At 37.0% G+C, this 17,380-nt stretch overlaps 1 protein-coding gene across 3 annotated transcripts; it reads left to right on the forward strand.

The window, feature by feature from the left end:
* The first annotated feature begins 1,288 nt into the window (after positions 1-1,288).
* LOC112202371 (callose synthase 3) lies at positions 1,289-16,558 on the forward strand. Of its 3 annotated transcripts, none has more exons than XM_024343364.2 (44): positions 1,289-1,411; positions 1,574-1,612; positions 1,735-1,970; positions 2,453-2,553; positions 2,868-2,992; positions 3,081-3,174; positions 3,287-3,397; positions 3,493-3,609; positions 3,759-3,851; positions 4,038-4,129; positions 4,395-4,521; positions 5,378-5,515; positions 5,752-5,828; positions 5,908-6,004; positions 6,132-6,254; positions 6,338-6,455; positions 7,140-7,474; positions 7,562-7,614; positions 7,712-7,772; positions 8,022-8,103; positions 8,193-8,242; positions 8,328-8,414; positions 8,670-8,804; positions 8,892-8,986; positions 9,133-9,217; positions 9,299-9,459; positions 9,602-9,725; positions 9,818-9,924; positions 10,007-10,145; positions 10,225-10,376; positions 11,287-11,396; positions 11,488-11,625; positions 11,726-11,794; positions 11,913-12,102; positions 12,190-12,346; positions 12,537-12,656; positions 13,134-13,249; positions 13,342-13,425; positions 13,703-13,815; positions 13,905-14,134; positions 14,221-15,018; positions 15,119-15,169; positions 15,678-15,863; positions 15,958-16,558. In XM_024343364.2, the coding sequence occupies exons 3-44, from the start codon at positions 1,778-1,780 to the stop codon at positions 16,204-16,206; spliced, it is 5,883 nt and encodes a 1,960-aa protein (XP_024199132.1). In that variant the 5' UTR covers positions 1,289-1,411; positions 1,574-1,612; positions 1,735-1,777; the 3' UTR covers positions 16,207-16,558. The 3 variants fall into 3 exon arrangements, with proteins under 3 accessions (XP_024199132.1, XP_024199133.1, XP_024199134.1); XM_024343365.2 differs by having other exon boundaries at positions 1,299-1,411; positions 1,738-1,970; positions 15,958-16,206; XM_024343366.2 differs by lacking the exon at positions 1,289-1,411 and having other exon boundaries at positions 1,587-1,612; positions 1,729-1,970; positions 15,958-16,206.
* Positions 16,559-17,380: the final 822 nt, after the last annotated feature.

Here is a 17,380-nt window from a genome sequence, read left to right on the forward strand (position 1 = left end):
TCATTGAGAGCCAAATTCAAATATGTATTAACAGATTAATAAATATTCTATCTATTAATCTTTTAACTAAATATTTTCAAAAAAGAAAAAATACTTTAACAAAAAAAGACACATTGTCACGTAACTAAAGAAATGAACAAATATTGTTATCCAAAAAAAAAGAAGAACAAATATCAAATTTGTGAAAACTACATAAAGTTTAAAAAAAATGAAGAAAGTAAAAAGATTTTTGCATTTCTCCTCTTCCCACGTTAAACGCATAATTGATTGGTCGTTTTGGAGTCGATGCGGAGAGTGGAAGTGACTGGAGTCCATTCCTTTTCCTCGAGTGTCGAGCCTTTCTGTCACTCACAGTCGCACATGTGAGCCCCATTCTCTCCCGCTTAAACCTAGATTAACACACAAAACAAACCGACAATAGTCTCTTATCCCAGGATAATTAGGGACCCACCGAAATGTCCTAATTGGCCCTCTCTTCTTATTATATCCCTAAACCGCCATTGTCCACATCTAAAGAGCTACAGTCCAAAAAGGAGCTGCCCTGGCAGATTTATTGTTCTGTCCTTGCGGGCTCCCACTATGGTAAGGCGGGGTTAAGCTTTTACCGCGGGGCAAAATCGTCCATTGTGATTTCAAAACGGCTAACCCTTTTATCCGACTTCTTAGTTGTGGATCTTTGAGAATCTTACCTTTTTGAATTTCAAATTGCATGACGAAGCTGCCCCAAGGTTCATTCACTGCTAATTACAAATTTGACCCAACCACAAATTGGCTATGAATACTTTTTCCTTTTGCCATAAAAAGTTTTTGTATGCCATTATATCTTGAGTTCATTGAATCTAAATAGGAAATATTCGGATGTACGTCGGCAAGTCACTTTTATTAGTCACAAGTCACAACCGGTAAATCTTATATAACAATCCCTCTCATAACTTATAAAACTGTAATACCTCAAATTGATTTTGTAAAACGAAAGAAAAAAATTTCTCAACCTTTTGATTACCAAATGTGTCGCTAGAAATATTTGTTATACTTTCGAGCTTCTAAAAACTGAAAAATCAATTAAAACACACTCATTTGACTCAATTTAGTACTATTTATGTCCCCGTGTTACTAGATTTTTGCCCAAATTGATAAAAATTTGAAAATGAAATGAAAATGGTAATCAAGGGTCATTTGATTAAGGTACGAAACAGAAGGGTAGTATGGTCAAAATGGACCCTAAGAATCTGACCCCACAATTGAAAAAAGTAGTAAATTTCTCTCCCTTTCTTTGATGAAGCGGACTGTAGCAGTACTAGAGTAGCTTTGCTTTGGTTTCTTTCCCTTTCCTCTTAAGTTGCTTAAACCTTCAGCACTCTTCTTCTTCTTCTCTCTCTCTCTCTCTCTCTCTCTCTCTGCGCGGCCTTAGGTAAGTGAATTTTCTCTCTCCTAGGGTTCTCTTCCACCTCAAGTATCTCCTCTGTAAAGCTCTCTTTTCTCACTCGCCTTTTCCCCATTCACATTCCGCTCCTCCTTTTTTCGTGCTTCCACTTTATATTTCCGCTTAATCTTTCTCTCTTGCATGTTTCAGATTCTGAATCGCAAGGTTATGCTTCTCTGTTTTCGCCGGGTGAGCTCTCTGTTCTAGTTTTTGTAGTTCTTGATTTTTCGATTCTATGTTTGTCTATGTGAAATTTGAATTTGATTTATTATTATTAAATTTTTTTTTTTTTTTTTGAATTTGAGCTTCAGTAGAGTGATTGAGCTGTGAGGTTTTGATCGGTTGCTAAGAGCAATGTCGTCGTCGAGAGCGGGGCCGGATCAGGGGCCGCCGCCGCAGCGGCGTATCCAGCGGACGCAGACAGCTGGAAACCTCGGGGAGGCGGCTTTCGACAGTGAGGTGGTGCCGTCATCGCTTGTCGAAATCGCTCCCATTCTTCGTGTGGCCAACGAGGTCGAATCGCACAATCCCAGAGTTGCTTATCTATGTAAGTTTTTCCAAAGCCACAGAGATTTTGTACTTGGAAGAACGGCATGTCGTTTATCTATGTTTACCTTGCTATTCAGTTTGTTTTGTGTGTTGATTTGGTAGAAATTGTAGTGTAATCGGGTTGCATTAGGGGATTAGTTGATTGTTTTGTGTAATTGGCATCTGAGTGTGCTAAGGAAAATGAAATTAGCCTTGTTTTTGCCTGGTCATGTGTGCATTCTGTGCACTGGAGCTTAGTTGGTGCATGTATTATTGCATTTGTGTACCTAGGTGATTCCGTCCTTTTTTGTATCAGGGAGACAGTCTGGGCTGTTTGCATAATCTGTCTTTCTATGGTCATTTGATTTTCTGTTACTCTCATTGACACGTGCTAAATCTGATGTGTTCAATTTGTTTTAGTTTTCTTAAGGCAGTTTGTTGGTATCTATTTTTCTTTGATGACCTGGTGAAATAAGATTCTATGTCTGATGGTTTTTGTAGGTCGATTTTATGCCTTTGAGAAAGCTCATAGGTTGGATCCCACTTCTAGTGGACGTGGTGTTCGTCAGTTCAAAACTGCTCTTCTTCAACGTCTTGAAAGGGTATGTATCATTATCTCTTCATACAAAGCATCTTGACTGTTTGTCTTGCAGAATGAGAACTGTTCTCATAATGTATAAAATATTTTAAACCCTATTTAGAAATGAGCATTCCTTTGTAGCCTTGTTAAGTTTTTTAACATATTAAGAAGAATAATTCAAAAAGTTCTTCTCTTCTGCCTTTGACAAAGGGCAGAAAGGAAAACAAGTATGATGTATATGCCATAAGAAATTTTCTTGCTTTAGGTCTTCAATAAATTTAGTTGGTTCCTTGTTTCTGGTTTTTGTTCTCTAAGCCAAGTTCTACTCTATTTCAGGAGAATGATCCAACTCTTATGGGAAGGGTAAAAAAAAGTGATGCACGTGAAATGCAGAGCTTCTATCAACACTATTACAAAAAATATATTCAAGCTTTGCAAAATGCGGCCGATAAAGCTGACCGGTGGGTTCAGGAGACAGTTAGTTTTCTTTGGTAGTAAGTTTGGAAAGGTTACTTCCTTTTTTCTGATGCTAATTTTTATTTTATACAGCGCACAACTTACCAAGGCATACCAGACTGCCAATGTTCTATTTGAGGTTTTAAAGGCTGTTAATATGACGCAATCTATGGAAGTTGATCGTGAGGTGAAAGTTCATGTTATGTTTTAGCTATTGTCAAGATTTTACTGCTACCCTATTACATCCATTGTCTGTTTCTTGTCTGTTTGGCAATGAACATTAAATTCAATGCTTGTAGATTTTGGAAGCTCATGGTAAAGTTGCAGAAAAGACAGAGCTATTGGTTCCTTACAATATCCTTCCACTTGATCCTGATAGTGCAAAACAAGCAATTATGACATACCCAGAGGTAAAGTATTGATATTTGGATTTATAAAAGTACCACCATGTCCTATTTGAGGTTTCTCTGCTTCAACTTTACTGATACTTTATATTGTTCTGCAGATTCAAGCTGCTGTTTTTGCTCTTCGTAACACCAGGGGTCTTCCTTGGCCTAAGGAATACAAAAAGAAAAAAGATGAGGATGTTCTTGATTGGCTGCAGTCAATGTTTGGGTTTCAGGTGATGTAATTAGACAATTGAGTGAATAGACATATTATTTACTTTCAAAGTGCAGTTGGCTGTATTTATTTAACTATTCTTCTTGAATCAGAGTACAATGTATTTTGTTCTCTTAGTGTATACTAATGAACTACTGTAATCAATTTCAGAAGGACAATGTGGCGAATCAACGGGAGCACCTGATATTGTTACTTGCAAATGTGCACATAAGGCAGTTTCCAAAGCCTGATCAACAGCCCAAGGTTTGTACTTCTTTTGTAAACTTGGTGCACCTGTGATTTCACTCGCTCGCTCCCTCTAAAAGAACACCCCCCCCCCCCCCAAAAAAAAAAAAAATCAACAACCCAGACAACACACACACACAACACTTTACTTTTGGCATGACTAATTTTTGAATCTTTAACATCATGAACATTTTTTTTGTTTAGTTGGATGACCGTGCCCTGACAGAAGTGATGAAGAAGCTTTTCAAGAATTACAAAAAATGGTGCAAGTTCTTGGGCCGGAAAAGTAGCCTTTGGTAAGATTTCTATTACAGATGTCACCGTCTGATATGCTAGTTGTATTCTATAGCCCCAGTTGGGCATGTTACAGCTTAAAGTGTGTCTTTTAGGAATTCAAAAATAGATAAAAGTTAAAAAAAAGAAAAGAAAAGAGTTTTGTTGGAGATGAATATAAATTGATTTCTCTAAACTTCAATGTGAATAGGAGTCCTTATCGTGTTTATATTTTTTATTAGTTTCGCAGAAGATAAGTTTATAATGCTTTTGTGGTTGTTTTCTCAGGTTACCAACCATACAGCAAGAGGTGCAACAGCGCAAGCTGCTTTACATGGGTCTATATCTTTTGATATGGGGGGAAGCTGCAAATTTGAGATTCATGCCAGAATGCCTTTGTTACATTTATCATCATGTATGTATAGAAATGGTTTTTTCTTCATTACAAATGCAACTGTGCTATGGCATTTTTAGTTATCTTGACCTTAGTCTTTTCCTTCCCTACCTTTATTCTTTTTGGACAATGAAGTCAAAGAAAGCTCCAATGGTCATTGAAAAGAATATTTGTATTTGGTCATGTAAAAGTGGAGTCAATCGATCATATATACCTTTTAAATCTCTTGCTTTTGTTGGGGAGGAGGGAGTTGATTAGCTGGGTGCTCTAAAATCCCCTCAGAAAAAAGCTCAACCCCATGTATTTATTGTTACCCAAAGCTAGATGCAAAGTTGATAAGATAGGCTATGTTGTGGCTTATTATATTGGTTTATTGCTAGGCATATGGCTGAGGTATGTTTGACATGATGCAAATCGGGTGGTCAATTCATTTGTTTCCTTTTCATGTTTTCCCAACAGTTGTACTGTATCATTATACTAGTGTTATGGTGTATTCTTCATAAGCTTGAGAAATCCCTCATATGATGCATATTGGATTCCCAAATTCAATTAAATGACTTTATCAATGTTGGCTTGGCTGTATCTGGTTATTGGTACCATGATTTTATTCTTTTAGAGCAATGGTAATCAAGCTGTCCTAAGTTTCTAACAATGGATTGAAAAAGACTGCTTGTAGTGTGTTTAAGTTGGCTTCAATAGGTATAAATAATTTTATGGTAATACTAAATCCCATAACCCTCCACATTCTTAGGGTAGTATGACACCAAGTGCCTTTGGCATCCTTTTATTGTTGAGTAACAAGCCCAATCTATTTCCCAATTTGTGATGAATGCATAATAGCGTGCTTGGGTGTTAATTTGTTTAGTTCTTTTTGTAGATGGCATTTGAATTGTATGGTATGTTAGCTGGGAATGTGAGTCCAATGACAGGAGAAAATGTGAAGCCAGCCTATGGAGGTGAAGAAGAGGCTTTCTTGAAAAAAGTTGTGACTCCTATCTATAACGTGATTGCCAGGGTATATGTGATATCTTTTTCTTTTTCTCTAACTTTTAATTAATTTAAGAGTGGAGTCTTGGTCCTAAGATAAGGCTTTCAAATATCCTATCTGAAAACAGAGGCATGGATGTGTACAGCCTTTCCCATCTGCACATGGGGGAGGGCACAAGAACCTCTTGAGCTTTGTTTTCTTTGAAAACTGCATAATCTGTTAACTAACATCTTATGGTGGCGCTGTGGCTTTTCTCTTGACAGGAAGCTGATTGGAGCAAACGAGGGAAATCAAAGCATTCCCAGTGGAGGAACTATGATGATATAAATGAATACTTTTGGTAGAAGCATATACTTTCTCTTTACCCTCCTTTGTTGTTTTGTATCATTTTAGTTCTTAATTCCTGTGATGTATTGCAGGTCAGTGGATTGTTTCCGGTTGGGTTGGCCGATGCGTGCAGATGCTGATTTCTTTTGCTTGCCTAGTGAACGACTTAGTTTTGATAAAAATAGTGAGGTAGACACTACTTCTTTTATCTGAAGAAGCTATACTTATCCTGCTAGAGCTACTTATTGCTGTGACTGCTGTCCTATTTGTGGGACAATTCTCACGTGATGCATAACTTTTTGGCGGACTTATTCAGGATAGCAAACCAGCTAGTGGAGATCGATGGGTGGGGAAAGTTAACTTTGTTGAGATACGGTCATTCTGGCATATCTTTAGAAGCTTTGACCGCATGTGGAGTTTCTTTATTCTATGTTTACAGGTTCTGTCTCTCCCATGTGATATTCTTTTAATCTTTTAACTCTTAACAGAGTGCTGAAGTCCTTTCTTTTTGGTCCATATAAGGTTATGATAATTGTTGCTTGGAATGGCTCGGGCCAACCCACATCAATATTTTCTGCCGATGTATTCAAGAAAGCTTTGAGCGTCTTTATAACTGCTGCAATATTGAAGCTTGGGCAAGGTAGTTAAAAATTACCAACGTTGTGTTGCAAGTAGACAATTGTGTGGTTTACCGTTTTCAAGTCCTTTAAAGTCCATCCCATACTTGTGTTTCCCTTGTAGAGTATAAGTGTGATGTTGCAATAAGGTCCTAATAATTCTCCCTTATAGAGTAAAGTCCATCCAATACCAAATTATCATGCCTCTATATATCTATTTAGATATTTACCCGGGGACCCCACTACGCACCCTGTGTGTTAATCATACTCTATTATAGAGTATAGAGGCGTGAAGTGTAACATTTGAAGAACAATTTGTTATAATGTAATTCCCTAAATCACATAGGGGAAGATAGATTTAGTCAATTGGTCTTTGAATCACTGTACTTCACAAACAATTTTGTTCTAATATAATTCCCTATTGGTTACTTTATGAGCTAGGTTTAACTGAGTGGAGTACCATTAACGTTAGCAGGCTCTTGAGGACCTTCCTTCTTTATCCTGTCTATCCAACTTAAGGGATTGATAAATTCCATTTTATATTATAGCAGCTGTCCACAACCATAATATTAATATACAACATGGGCCAATGAAGGTGTAACATTTGAGTTTTGTTTATTTACTTAAGTTGCAATAGGGTTGCTATCTGGCAATTAAAATTGTACCAAGTGGCAATTGTTGATCACTAATTCTCTTTACTTATGCAGCTGTTCTAGATGTAATTCTTAGCTGGAAGTCTAGGCGGAGTATGTCATTCCATGTTAAGTTGAGATATATTGCTAAGGTCATTTCAGCTGCTGCATGGGTAATAATTCTACCGGTTACTTATGCGTATACTTGGGAAAACCCTCCTGGGTTTGCTCAGACCATTAAAGGTTGGTTTGGCAGTAATAAAAATGCGCCCTCCTTGTTCATCTTGGCTGTTGTTATCTACTTGTCACCGAATATGCTGGCTGGGGTGTTGTTTCTTTTCCCATTTATTCGCCGATTCCTTGAGAGATCAAACTATAGGATTGTGATGCTTATGATGTGGTGGTCACAGGTATAAGGAACAGGTTCTTCTATTAGTATTTTGATTTTTTTTTTCTCAAGTACACAACTTTCTGCTAAATTGTTGAATATTTTGCAGCCTCGTCTCTATGTTGGGAGGGGAATGCATGAGAGCACATTTTCTCTTTTCAAGTAAGAATTCATTGCTCCAAAGATAAATTGGATGACTGCCTTAATGTTGTCACTGTTTTCTACATATGACCTCTGTTTCTGTATTGAAAATTTTCAGGTACACGATGTTTTGGGTTCTTCTTATAGTGACAAAGTTGGCATTCAGTTACTACATAGAGGTGTTTCTTCTAACCACTTAGGGTTTTCTTATTATGTGTTATGTGCTACCTCTTGGTACAAGAATAAAAAAAAATTAATAATGATAAGCAGAAAGTGAGATGAGTATGAAACACATCCCAACCCATTCATTTGGGAAGAAACATCTTATTTAGGGCATACTGTTTTCAAGTCAATTTAACTGGAATTTCTTGTACTGCTGTCCAGACTCCAGTCCATTTACTTCTTCTAATACTTATCTTTCTTTCCAGATAAAGCCTTTAGTGGGTCCAACAAAAGCTATCATGAATGTACGTATAACGAATTTCCAGTGGCATGAGTTCTTTCCCCGTGGTAATGCAGCAAACTTTCTTACTTTCTTTGTTGTTATTGTTAACTTGTTCCTCAATATGCTGTTTACTATTTAATTATTCTCTGTGCAGCAAAGAACAATATCGGTGTTGTGATTGCACTCTGGGCTCCAATTATCCTGGTATGGTTTATCTTGTTTTCTTTACTTTGTGTTTTCTTGTTATCCATTATAACATACTGTAATTTGTATACATGTACTTTTGCAGGTCTATTTTATGGATACCCAGATTTGGTATGCAATATACTCGACAATATTCGGAGGTATTTATGGTGCATTCCGTCGCCTTGGAGAGGTGAATTGATCTATCCCTTACTCTTCTAGTCTTTCCAATTAATTTAGCAGTTTTCTTATAAAATATCAAACATAAAAATTAGCAACTTGCTATCCTCTAAGATCTGTATTGTTTAAACTTTATAAATTTTTGTTGCATTATCACATTATGCATTATAAGAATTGAACGAGTGCTTATCAGTTCGCTTTTCTTTGTGGATATTTTGAAGGATTATCTTTATAGCATCTTAGTGTTTATTCTTCAAATTAATTTCAGATACGGACACTAGGAATGCTAAGATCTCGCTTTGAATCATTGCCTGGTGCTTTTAACGCCCGTTTAATTCCGGTGGATAAGAGTGAGCCAAAGAAGAAAGGACTGAAGGCTACATTGTCCCGCACCTTTGGTCATGTAAAAGAATTATTTTCATTATGTAGAATTCGTTACATGTCTGTTATATTTCCAATTCTGGTTTGTATTAACGTGTCTACTCTGCAGGTTGAAGGTAGCAAAGAGAAACAGGCTGCAAGGTTTGCGCAATTATGGAACAAAATAATAAGTAGTTTCAGAGAGGAGGATCTTATAAGCAATAGGTACCTTGACCAGCCACTGGTTTGGAGGATATAGTCTTGATTCTATTTTTATAGTAGTTGAATGCTGTGGCGTGACTACATTTTCTGTATTTTTCTACTGCGTATGTTCTTTCTGTGCTGTGTGCTAAGCTTTTTTTAATTTTCAGGGAAATGGACCTTTTGCTTGTTCCTTATTGGGCTGATCGTGATTTGGACCTCATACAGTGGCCTCCATTTTTACTTGCTAGCAAGGTATATTTTAGTGTACTTGCCATTCTGAATTTTTGAAATTTGAATCACTATGTGGATTTATTGATTGTAATTGTTCATCAGATCCCGATAGCATTAGACATGGCCAAGGACAGCAATGGCAAGGATAAAGAGCTAACAAAAAGGATCACGGCTGATGAATACATGCATTGCGCTGTTCGTGAATGCTATGCTTCATTTAAGAACATAATTAAGTTTCTGGTTCAGGGGAGCCGTGAGAAAGAGTAGGTTTCTGTGAATTTTAATAAGCTTTATCTCAGAAATAGAGAAAATAAAGTTCTGTCTGGGTTTTGTGCAACATCTTTCAACTAGTAAGGATCACTTCAAGTTCGCTATTCGCTAAGTTAAAAGTGTTTTGGCTCTCAGGGTTATAGATTACATATTTCTTGAGGTTGACAAGCACATAGGAGATGGTAACCTGATCCGTGAATTCAAGATGAGTGCTCTTCCTAGCCTCTATGACCACTTTGTTAGCCTTATCAATTTTTTGGTAAGATTTTAATTTTTGGTCAAGGACAAGGTATTTTGTCACTTTGATGAATGATCCTAATTGAGGTATTTTGTCCTAATTGAGTTTTGCAGTTAAAGAATAGTCAGGAGGACAGGGATCAAGTTGTGATTCTATTCCAGGACATGCTGGAGGTAGTGACAAGAGATATAATGATGGAGGACCAGGACCATATAACCAGGTGAAATATCATGATATGATTGCTTCCTCGTGTTCATTTATATTTTGAAATGACATCTACGATGTTAACTTTTTCTGTGTAGCTTGGTAGATTCAGTCCACGGAGGGTCGGGCCATGAGGGGATGATGCCTCTTGATCAACATCAACAGCATCAGTTGTTTGCATCTGCTGGAGCTATCAACTTTCCTCTTACACATGTAACAGAGGCTTGGAAGGAGAAGGTGTGCCATTGGTAGATAATTAAAAAAAATTTGATTGTCAGTAAATCCTGTAATCCTTATTGGTTACCTATGTCTGCAGATTAACCGTCTTTATCTATTACTTACCACAAAGGAGTCTGCCATGGATGTGCCATCCAACTTAGAAGCTAGAAGGCGAATTTCTTTCTTCTCGAATTCATTGTTTATGGATATGCCTCCAGCACCAAAAGTTCGCAATATGCTTTCTTTCTCGTAAGTTTTCATTAATTAATTTGCTCTCTGATCTAAAACTTTTCTTGTGCAATACACTGTGATGTGTTTTGTGCATAATGCATAGTTTGTCCTTCGTGCACTAGATTATTATTTTGCTTTTTTCTTGCTTGATAATTTGATATTATTAGATGGGTATATGGTTTGAATGCTGTCGTTGGTCTATAGAATTCTTTAAACTCTTGTCCATGGCTTTTATTTCTTTTTTCTCTTCCTCTCTTTCAATAAAGGATTTTCTATTGGAAAAGGAAGAAAAAAAAAAGCTGAAATTTTATAAGAAAAAAGCAACAAGTACAATAGAGAATTAGATCGGGACAGAGAGGCTGCACTATGCCTAAGAGAACACAACCCTAGCAAGGCAAATAAACTTGAAGATAACAGCATTATATCAACTACAGCTTTTCTAGCAAGGCAAATAAACTTGAAGATAACAACATTATATCAACTACAGCTTTTCTAGCAAGGCAAATAAACTTGAAGATAACAACATTATATCAACTACAGCTTTTGAATCTAACAATATGAGCATGTTAACTTAGCAGTACAGCTTTAGAATTTAACAATATGAACATGTTTAAACTTCACAGAAGCTACCGTCGTTAGTAATTCTAGGAATTTTAAGATTCTCAAAATAATAGTGTCCCAGGAATTGGTAATTCTTGCTGGTGGAAGATTATTTGGGCCTTGGGGCCAGTGAAATGCAATTATCTTATGGCAATGACTGTATTTGCTTATTGGAATGTTGGTTTACTTTCGGATAGAATTTAATATGTAGCTTCTCTATGGTCGTCTTCATCAAAGTATTTTAGGAATATCTCTTTTATCGTCCTTCATCTTGATTGTCTAGGCCTTTGAGTAATACTTGCTTCTGAAATAATAACCTTTCTTGTAGTGTTTTAACTCCTTACTACACCGAGGAGGTTCTCTTTTCCATTGAAGGTCTGGAAAAACCGAATGAAGATGGTGTTTCTATTCTCTTCTACTTGCAAAAGATTTTCCCAGGTTATTGTTTCCACCTCTGAAATATTATTTTGTCGGTTTCCATTTTCAATAAAATTTTGTCCTGATTCTTATTGGCTGAGAAAACAAACAGATGAATGGAACAACTTTCTTCAGCGTGTGAATTGCACCAACGAAGATGAATTGAACAACTTTCTTAAAGGGTCTGATGAATTGGAAGAAGAACTTCGCCTATGGGCATCATATAGAGGCCAAACTTTGACTCGTACTGGTACTCGATCTACCTATGTATCTTACAGAATGATTGCAAGATATTCTTTGTGAGCATTGCTCTACTTAGGTATTTACCAAAATTTCTTTCCGAATGCTAGTAAGAGGGATGATGTACTACCGGAAAGCTTTGGAGCTTCAGGCTTTTCTGGATATGGCCAAAGATGACGGTACAAACTTTTTTTCATTGGTGTTGCCTTTTTTATATTTTGAACCTGCATTTAATGACATCTAATGTGAGCTAAATATTGGTTGCTCTTGCTACTTGGCTAAATATCACTTTCCCAGATTTAATGGAAGGCTATAAGGCCATAGAGTTGAATTCAGAAGATCAATCAAAGGGGGGAAGGTCACTATGGGCGCAATGTCAAGCAGTAGCTGATATGAAATTCACATATGTGGTTTCATGCCAACTGTATGGGATTCAAAAGCGATCTGGTGATCATCATGCACAAGACATTCTGAGGCTCATGACAACGTAAGTTATTAAGAAGTGTTCGCTGAGTTGCTGATGGTTGTAACCTTTAAATAGTCCTACTGCTGATGGACAACCTTTTTTTAACAGATACCCGTCATTACGAGTGGCATATATTGATGAGGTTGAAGAACCTAGCAAAGATAGGGCTCAGAAGATAAACCAAAAGGCTTATTATTCTACTTTAGTAAAGGCTGCTATGCCAAAGTCAATTGATTCTTCAGAGCCAGTACAAAATCTTGACCAGGTATTGTGCTATACATACTACTATTTTCACTTAGGTTGCATAAACTGTCATGTAAATATGTTCTATGGATTGTAAAATGTGTTTCAGTACATGTTTGATCCTCAATATCCATATCTATATTCAAAGCTCATACTGTGTTGAGGTCCCTTGTTTAACTTTGCTAAGAAACTGACAATTGGTATTCTTGCAGGTTATTTATCGCATAAAGCTTCCGGGACCTGCTATCTTGGGAGAGGGAAAGCCAGAAAATCAAAACCATGCCATTATTTTCACACGTGGAGAAGGCTTACAAACAATTGACATGAACCAGGTATGGTGGTTGTTAACTAAAAGGCTGTTGGATCTGGGATATTACCTTCGTGGGTAGCATGTTTAAATGAATGATCAATGATTCGACAACTTTATTTTGATGCAAGTATTAGGAAAAAAAAAAGTAACAAAAAAAGAAAAGAAAAAAAAACAACAATACTTGATGCTAGCTTTTTGATTGAATATACTTGCAAGTTGTCGTTCTTTGAAAGCAGTATGACCACTTCATAATAATGATTATCTGAGATGTGCAACTAAAGTCAACCATTCAATTGCATATTTGGTTATTTATAGTCCTCATATATATGTATATCCGGTGATAAAGTTCCCTTTGGTTTAATTAAATGAGTTTCCTTTTGTGAGGTATAAAATGAATGTGTAATAAATGAAATATATACATGTATTAATCACTAGTTGGCAGTCTGGGACAGCCTGTGCCCCCATTGTACAATGTTAGTTAATATGACTGATCTTGTAGGATAACTACATGGAAGAAGCTTTGAAAATGAGGAATTTGCTACAAGAATTTCTCAAACATGATGGCGTTAGGCACCCTACAATTCTTGGACTTAGGGAGCATATATTTACGGGAAGGTAGGTTTTGCTCTCTCAACTAAGGGCATGCTGCTTTTTGACGAACTGATTATAACTAGGTATCACTAATATTCTTTCATGATCCATTGCAGTGTTTCTTCTCTAGCTTGGTTCATGTCAAATCAGGAGAACAGTTTTGTTACTATTGGTCAAAGACTATTGGCCAACCCTCTCAGGTAAGTTTCTCTTTGAATTTGGGGGAAAAGAGCTTGCAACTGAAAGTTATAGCACATCAATGTTGTGTGATGGGTCACTGTTACCAAAAGAGTCATGTTGTGTAATGTATCTGTTTGTGCCCAAATTGTCCCAAAGAAAAAAAATGTGTGCCCAAGAATGTGCTTCCATTTGTCTTTTTTTCTTTCCTTTTTTTAATTTTTTGAACCGAAGTGTTTTCTCTGCAGACCTGTTTTCTCTATACTGAAGTTGTGCTAATTTCTTGTTCTGCTCATCCAGGGTTCGATTTCATTATGGCCATCCCGATGTGTTTGATAGGCTCTTTCACCTTAGTAGAGGGGGTGTCAGTAAGGCATCCAAGGTTATCAATTTGAGTGAAGACATTTTTGCAGGTATGATTAAGGCACTTGAGCCAACGTTTATTTATTACTACAATCTACAACTGGGCTATAGTAAACTTACAATGTGATTGGGATTGCAGGCTTTAATTCCACTCTCCGTGAAGGCAATGTAACTCATCACGAATACATACAAGTGGGGAAGGGGAGAGATGTCGGTCTTAACCAAATCTCCATGTTTGAGGCAAAAATTGCTAATGGCAACGGGGAGCAGACACTCAGTCGTGATATATACCGACTTGGACATCGTTTTGACTTTTTCCGTATGTTGTCATGCTATTTCACCACAATTGGTTTCTACTACAGTACTCTGGTATGTTATATGCTCTTTAGTTTGGATCTTTAAATATTATGTAGTCAGTTAGAGGTTCTGACCATGGATATGTATTGTTGTGGCAGATCACTGTCCTTACAGTGTATGTCTTCCTTTATGGTCGCCTCTACCTGGTTCTTAGTGGACTTGAAGAAGGTTTGAGCACTCAAGCAGCAATTCGAGATAATAAGCCTCTTCAAGTTGCTCTTGCTTCTCAATCATTTGTTCAAATAGGGTTTTTGATGGCTTTGCCTATGTTGATGGAAATTGGCTTGGAAAAGGGTTTCCGAACTGCATTAAGTGAATTCGTGTTGATGCAATTGCAATTGGCCCCAGTATTTTTCACATTCTCACTTGGGACAAAGACCCACTATTATGGACGGACATTACTGCATGGTGGTGCCAAATATAGATCGACAGGTCGTGGGTTTGTGGTGTTCCATGCCAAGTTTGCCGACAACTATAGGCTCTACTCTCGCAGCCACTTTGTTAAGGGTATTGAGCTCTTGATTTTACTTGTGGTGTACCAGATCTTTGGTCATACTTATAGAAGTGCTGTTGCCTACATTTTAATCACTGTATCTATGTGGTTTATGGTGGTTACCTGGCTTTTTGCTCCCTTTCTGTTCAATCCCTCTGGTTTTGAGTGGCAAAAGATAGTTGATGATTGGACTGATTGGAATAAGTGGATAAGCAACCGTGGAGGTATAGGTGTTCCACCTGAAAAAAGTTGGGAATCATGGTGGGAGGAGGAACAAGAACATCTTCAATATTCTGGAAAACGTGGTATTGTAGCTGAGATACTGCTATCCGTACGTTTCTTTATCTATCAGTATGGGCTCGTATATCACTTGAACATTGCAAAGAAAACCAAGAGTGTCCTGGTAAATAGTAGACCTCTCTCTCTCTCTCTCTCCTGCCTCTCACTCTTACAGAATATGGCAAATGTTAACTCATTATCATATTATTTTCATTTTGTAACAGGTCTATGGTATCTCATGGCTGGTGATCGTCCTTATTTTGTTTGTCATGAAGGTGAGTTTCAATTCTTTTTTTATCTGCTTGATTATCAATAGAAAACAATTTCTGTTGATTGTCCGCAAGATATGCGAGCTGCATATCCCTGTAATTGCTATGTCAAAGGCAATAATTTGTTGCTACTGTGATAATCTTGCCGGAAGGTGTCATTTGGGTGGATTTAGTGCATAGATCTGATTTTGAACGGATTATTTTGTGAAATCACCCTTGGTGGTACAAATAAAACAATAAAAGTGAGAATTCAAAAGAAAATAAGTAAAAAATTTCCATCTGTTCAGGAACTAATTAAAATTAAGGGTTGATGTGTCCTACTATTTGCTTGCACGAGCAAACGACAATGAAACCTAGTTACAACTCTTATTGGTCTTGGTTTGAGTTTTGAGGACCTGTGGTTGTGCTGCATTGTAGTTTTAGATTATTATCATATGTACATAGAACATACCACTGGACTGTGTTTTTCTATATTGTTTAACAAATTCACATTATTATATTTTTTCCCTTGCAGACTGTATCTGTTGGTAGGAGAAAGTTCAGTGCTGAGTACCAACTTGTATTCCGGCTGATCAAGGGATTAATATTCATTACTTTTGTGTCCATTTTGGTCACTTTGATTGTGCTGCCTCACATGACCCTGCAGGACATCATTGTTTGCATTCTTGCTTTCATGCCAACTGGTTGGGGGATGCTTATGGTAAGTTGAGTCATCATTGCGTCTCACCGTCTTGCAATTCTGTGCCCACAGATTTCTTAATGTGCTCTTTTGTGTTCTTATTTCTTTTTGTTAGATTGCCCAAGCTTGCAAGCCTATTGTTCAAAAAGCTGGTTTATGGCCATCAGTTCGGACTCTTGCTCGTGGCTTTGAGATTGTTATGGGCTTGCTTCTGTTCACCCCAGTTGCATTCTTGGCCTGGTTTCCTTTTGTTTCAGAATTTCAAACTCGTATGCTCTTCAACCAAGCATTCAGTAGAGGTTTACAGATTTCTCGTATTCTTGGCGGGCAACGCAAGGATCGTTCATCCCGGAACAAGGAGTGACCTTGCTAACAAGATCAACATTGAAGCGAAGTTTTTGATTGCTACGGTCAGAAGACAAGTTTAAAAAGATCTTGTTGTGTTGTAATTATGAATATGTTGGGGTGCATTTTTGTTAGTTCAATTTAACTGACTGCAACCCTGTCGATGTTCCGATCGTAGTAAAAATGCATATATATCGAGTTTTTATTTATCTTCGTTAGGATGAATCATGTCAGTCTTAGGAAGACACAAGTCATCTAGGTTAACCTACTGTGCTTGAGCTTCGTCGCACGAGAGAAAAGAAGATACTAGTAGAATGTGAAGTTTGCAATTTCAATATATTGTCCATGGTGCATGGTGTATTGGGCTCCAACTGGACCTATATTTAGAATCTTGGGTTAGTGATACAATCGGGTAGCGAGGAGCCCACCACTTACAATTTGACGAGAGAGGGGAGGGTTATAGCTTGGATGTGTGGAATTTGAGTGCATCTAAATTGGGGCCATTTTACTCCCTTATCACGGGAGATGGGCTAAACCCTAACTAATTTTTAAGGTCATAGTGAAACTTTTATGGACCTGTTTGAATGAAGTGGTTTGACCAAATCTTGTACAAGTTACACTTGATTAGAGTGATTGTACTGTTACTATTTCTTGCCAATGTATGTGTACGTTTTTCTTTTTGAATGGAAGAAAGTAATATTCATTAGTAACATGTAAAAGTGAAAAAAGGGGACAACTGACCTGGTTGGGACTCACCGATTGACTCTTAAGAGCAAATGCACCCATGAACTAAAGGCAATTGCTGATTTGCCAACAAAATTGATACTACTAATCCACTATTCATGCTAAATTGGCAATTGCCTCAAACTTGCATAATGCACCAATAAAAGACAATTTGCCTGCCGATTTACTATTCACACTTTAAATTTGAATAATTCATTAATTCAAAATAATGTTAAACTTATAATTTAATTAATTAATCAAATAATAATGAGAAGATGGAGAGATAAAATTTTTGAAAATTTTGGTATGAGAAATTAAGATGAGGGAATGGGTATTCATAGAATTTTTAGAAATATATTTCAGATTTTTTTTTATCTTCCGAATTATTTTTTGTGTGAAAAACTGAATAAAAATGAATTACTGGTGGTATTTAATTACAACTGTTGGATTGAGATCCAACGTCTGAAATT

The sequence above is a fragment of the Rosa chinensis genome, chromosome 5, assembly GCF_002994745.2.
Source record: "Rosa chinensis cultivar Old Blush chromosome 5, RchiOBHm-V2, whole genome shotgun sequence".
NCBI classification, from domain to species: domain Eukaryota; kingdom Viridiplantae; phylum Streptophyta; class Magnoliopsida; order Rosales; family Rosaceae; genus Rosa; species Rosa chinensis.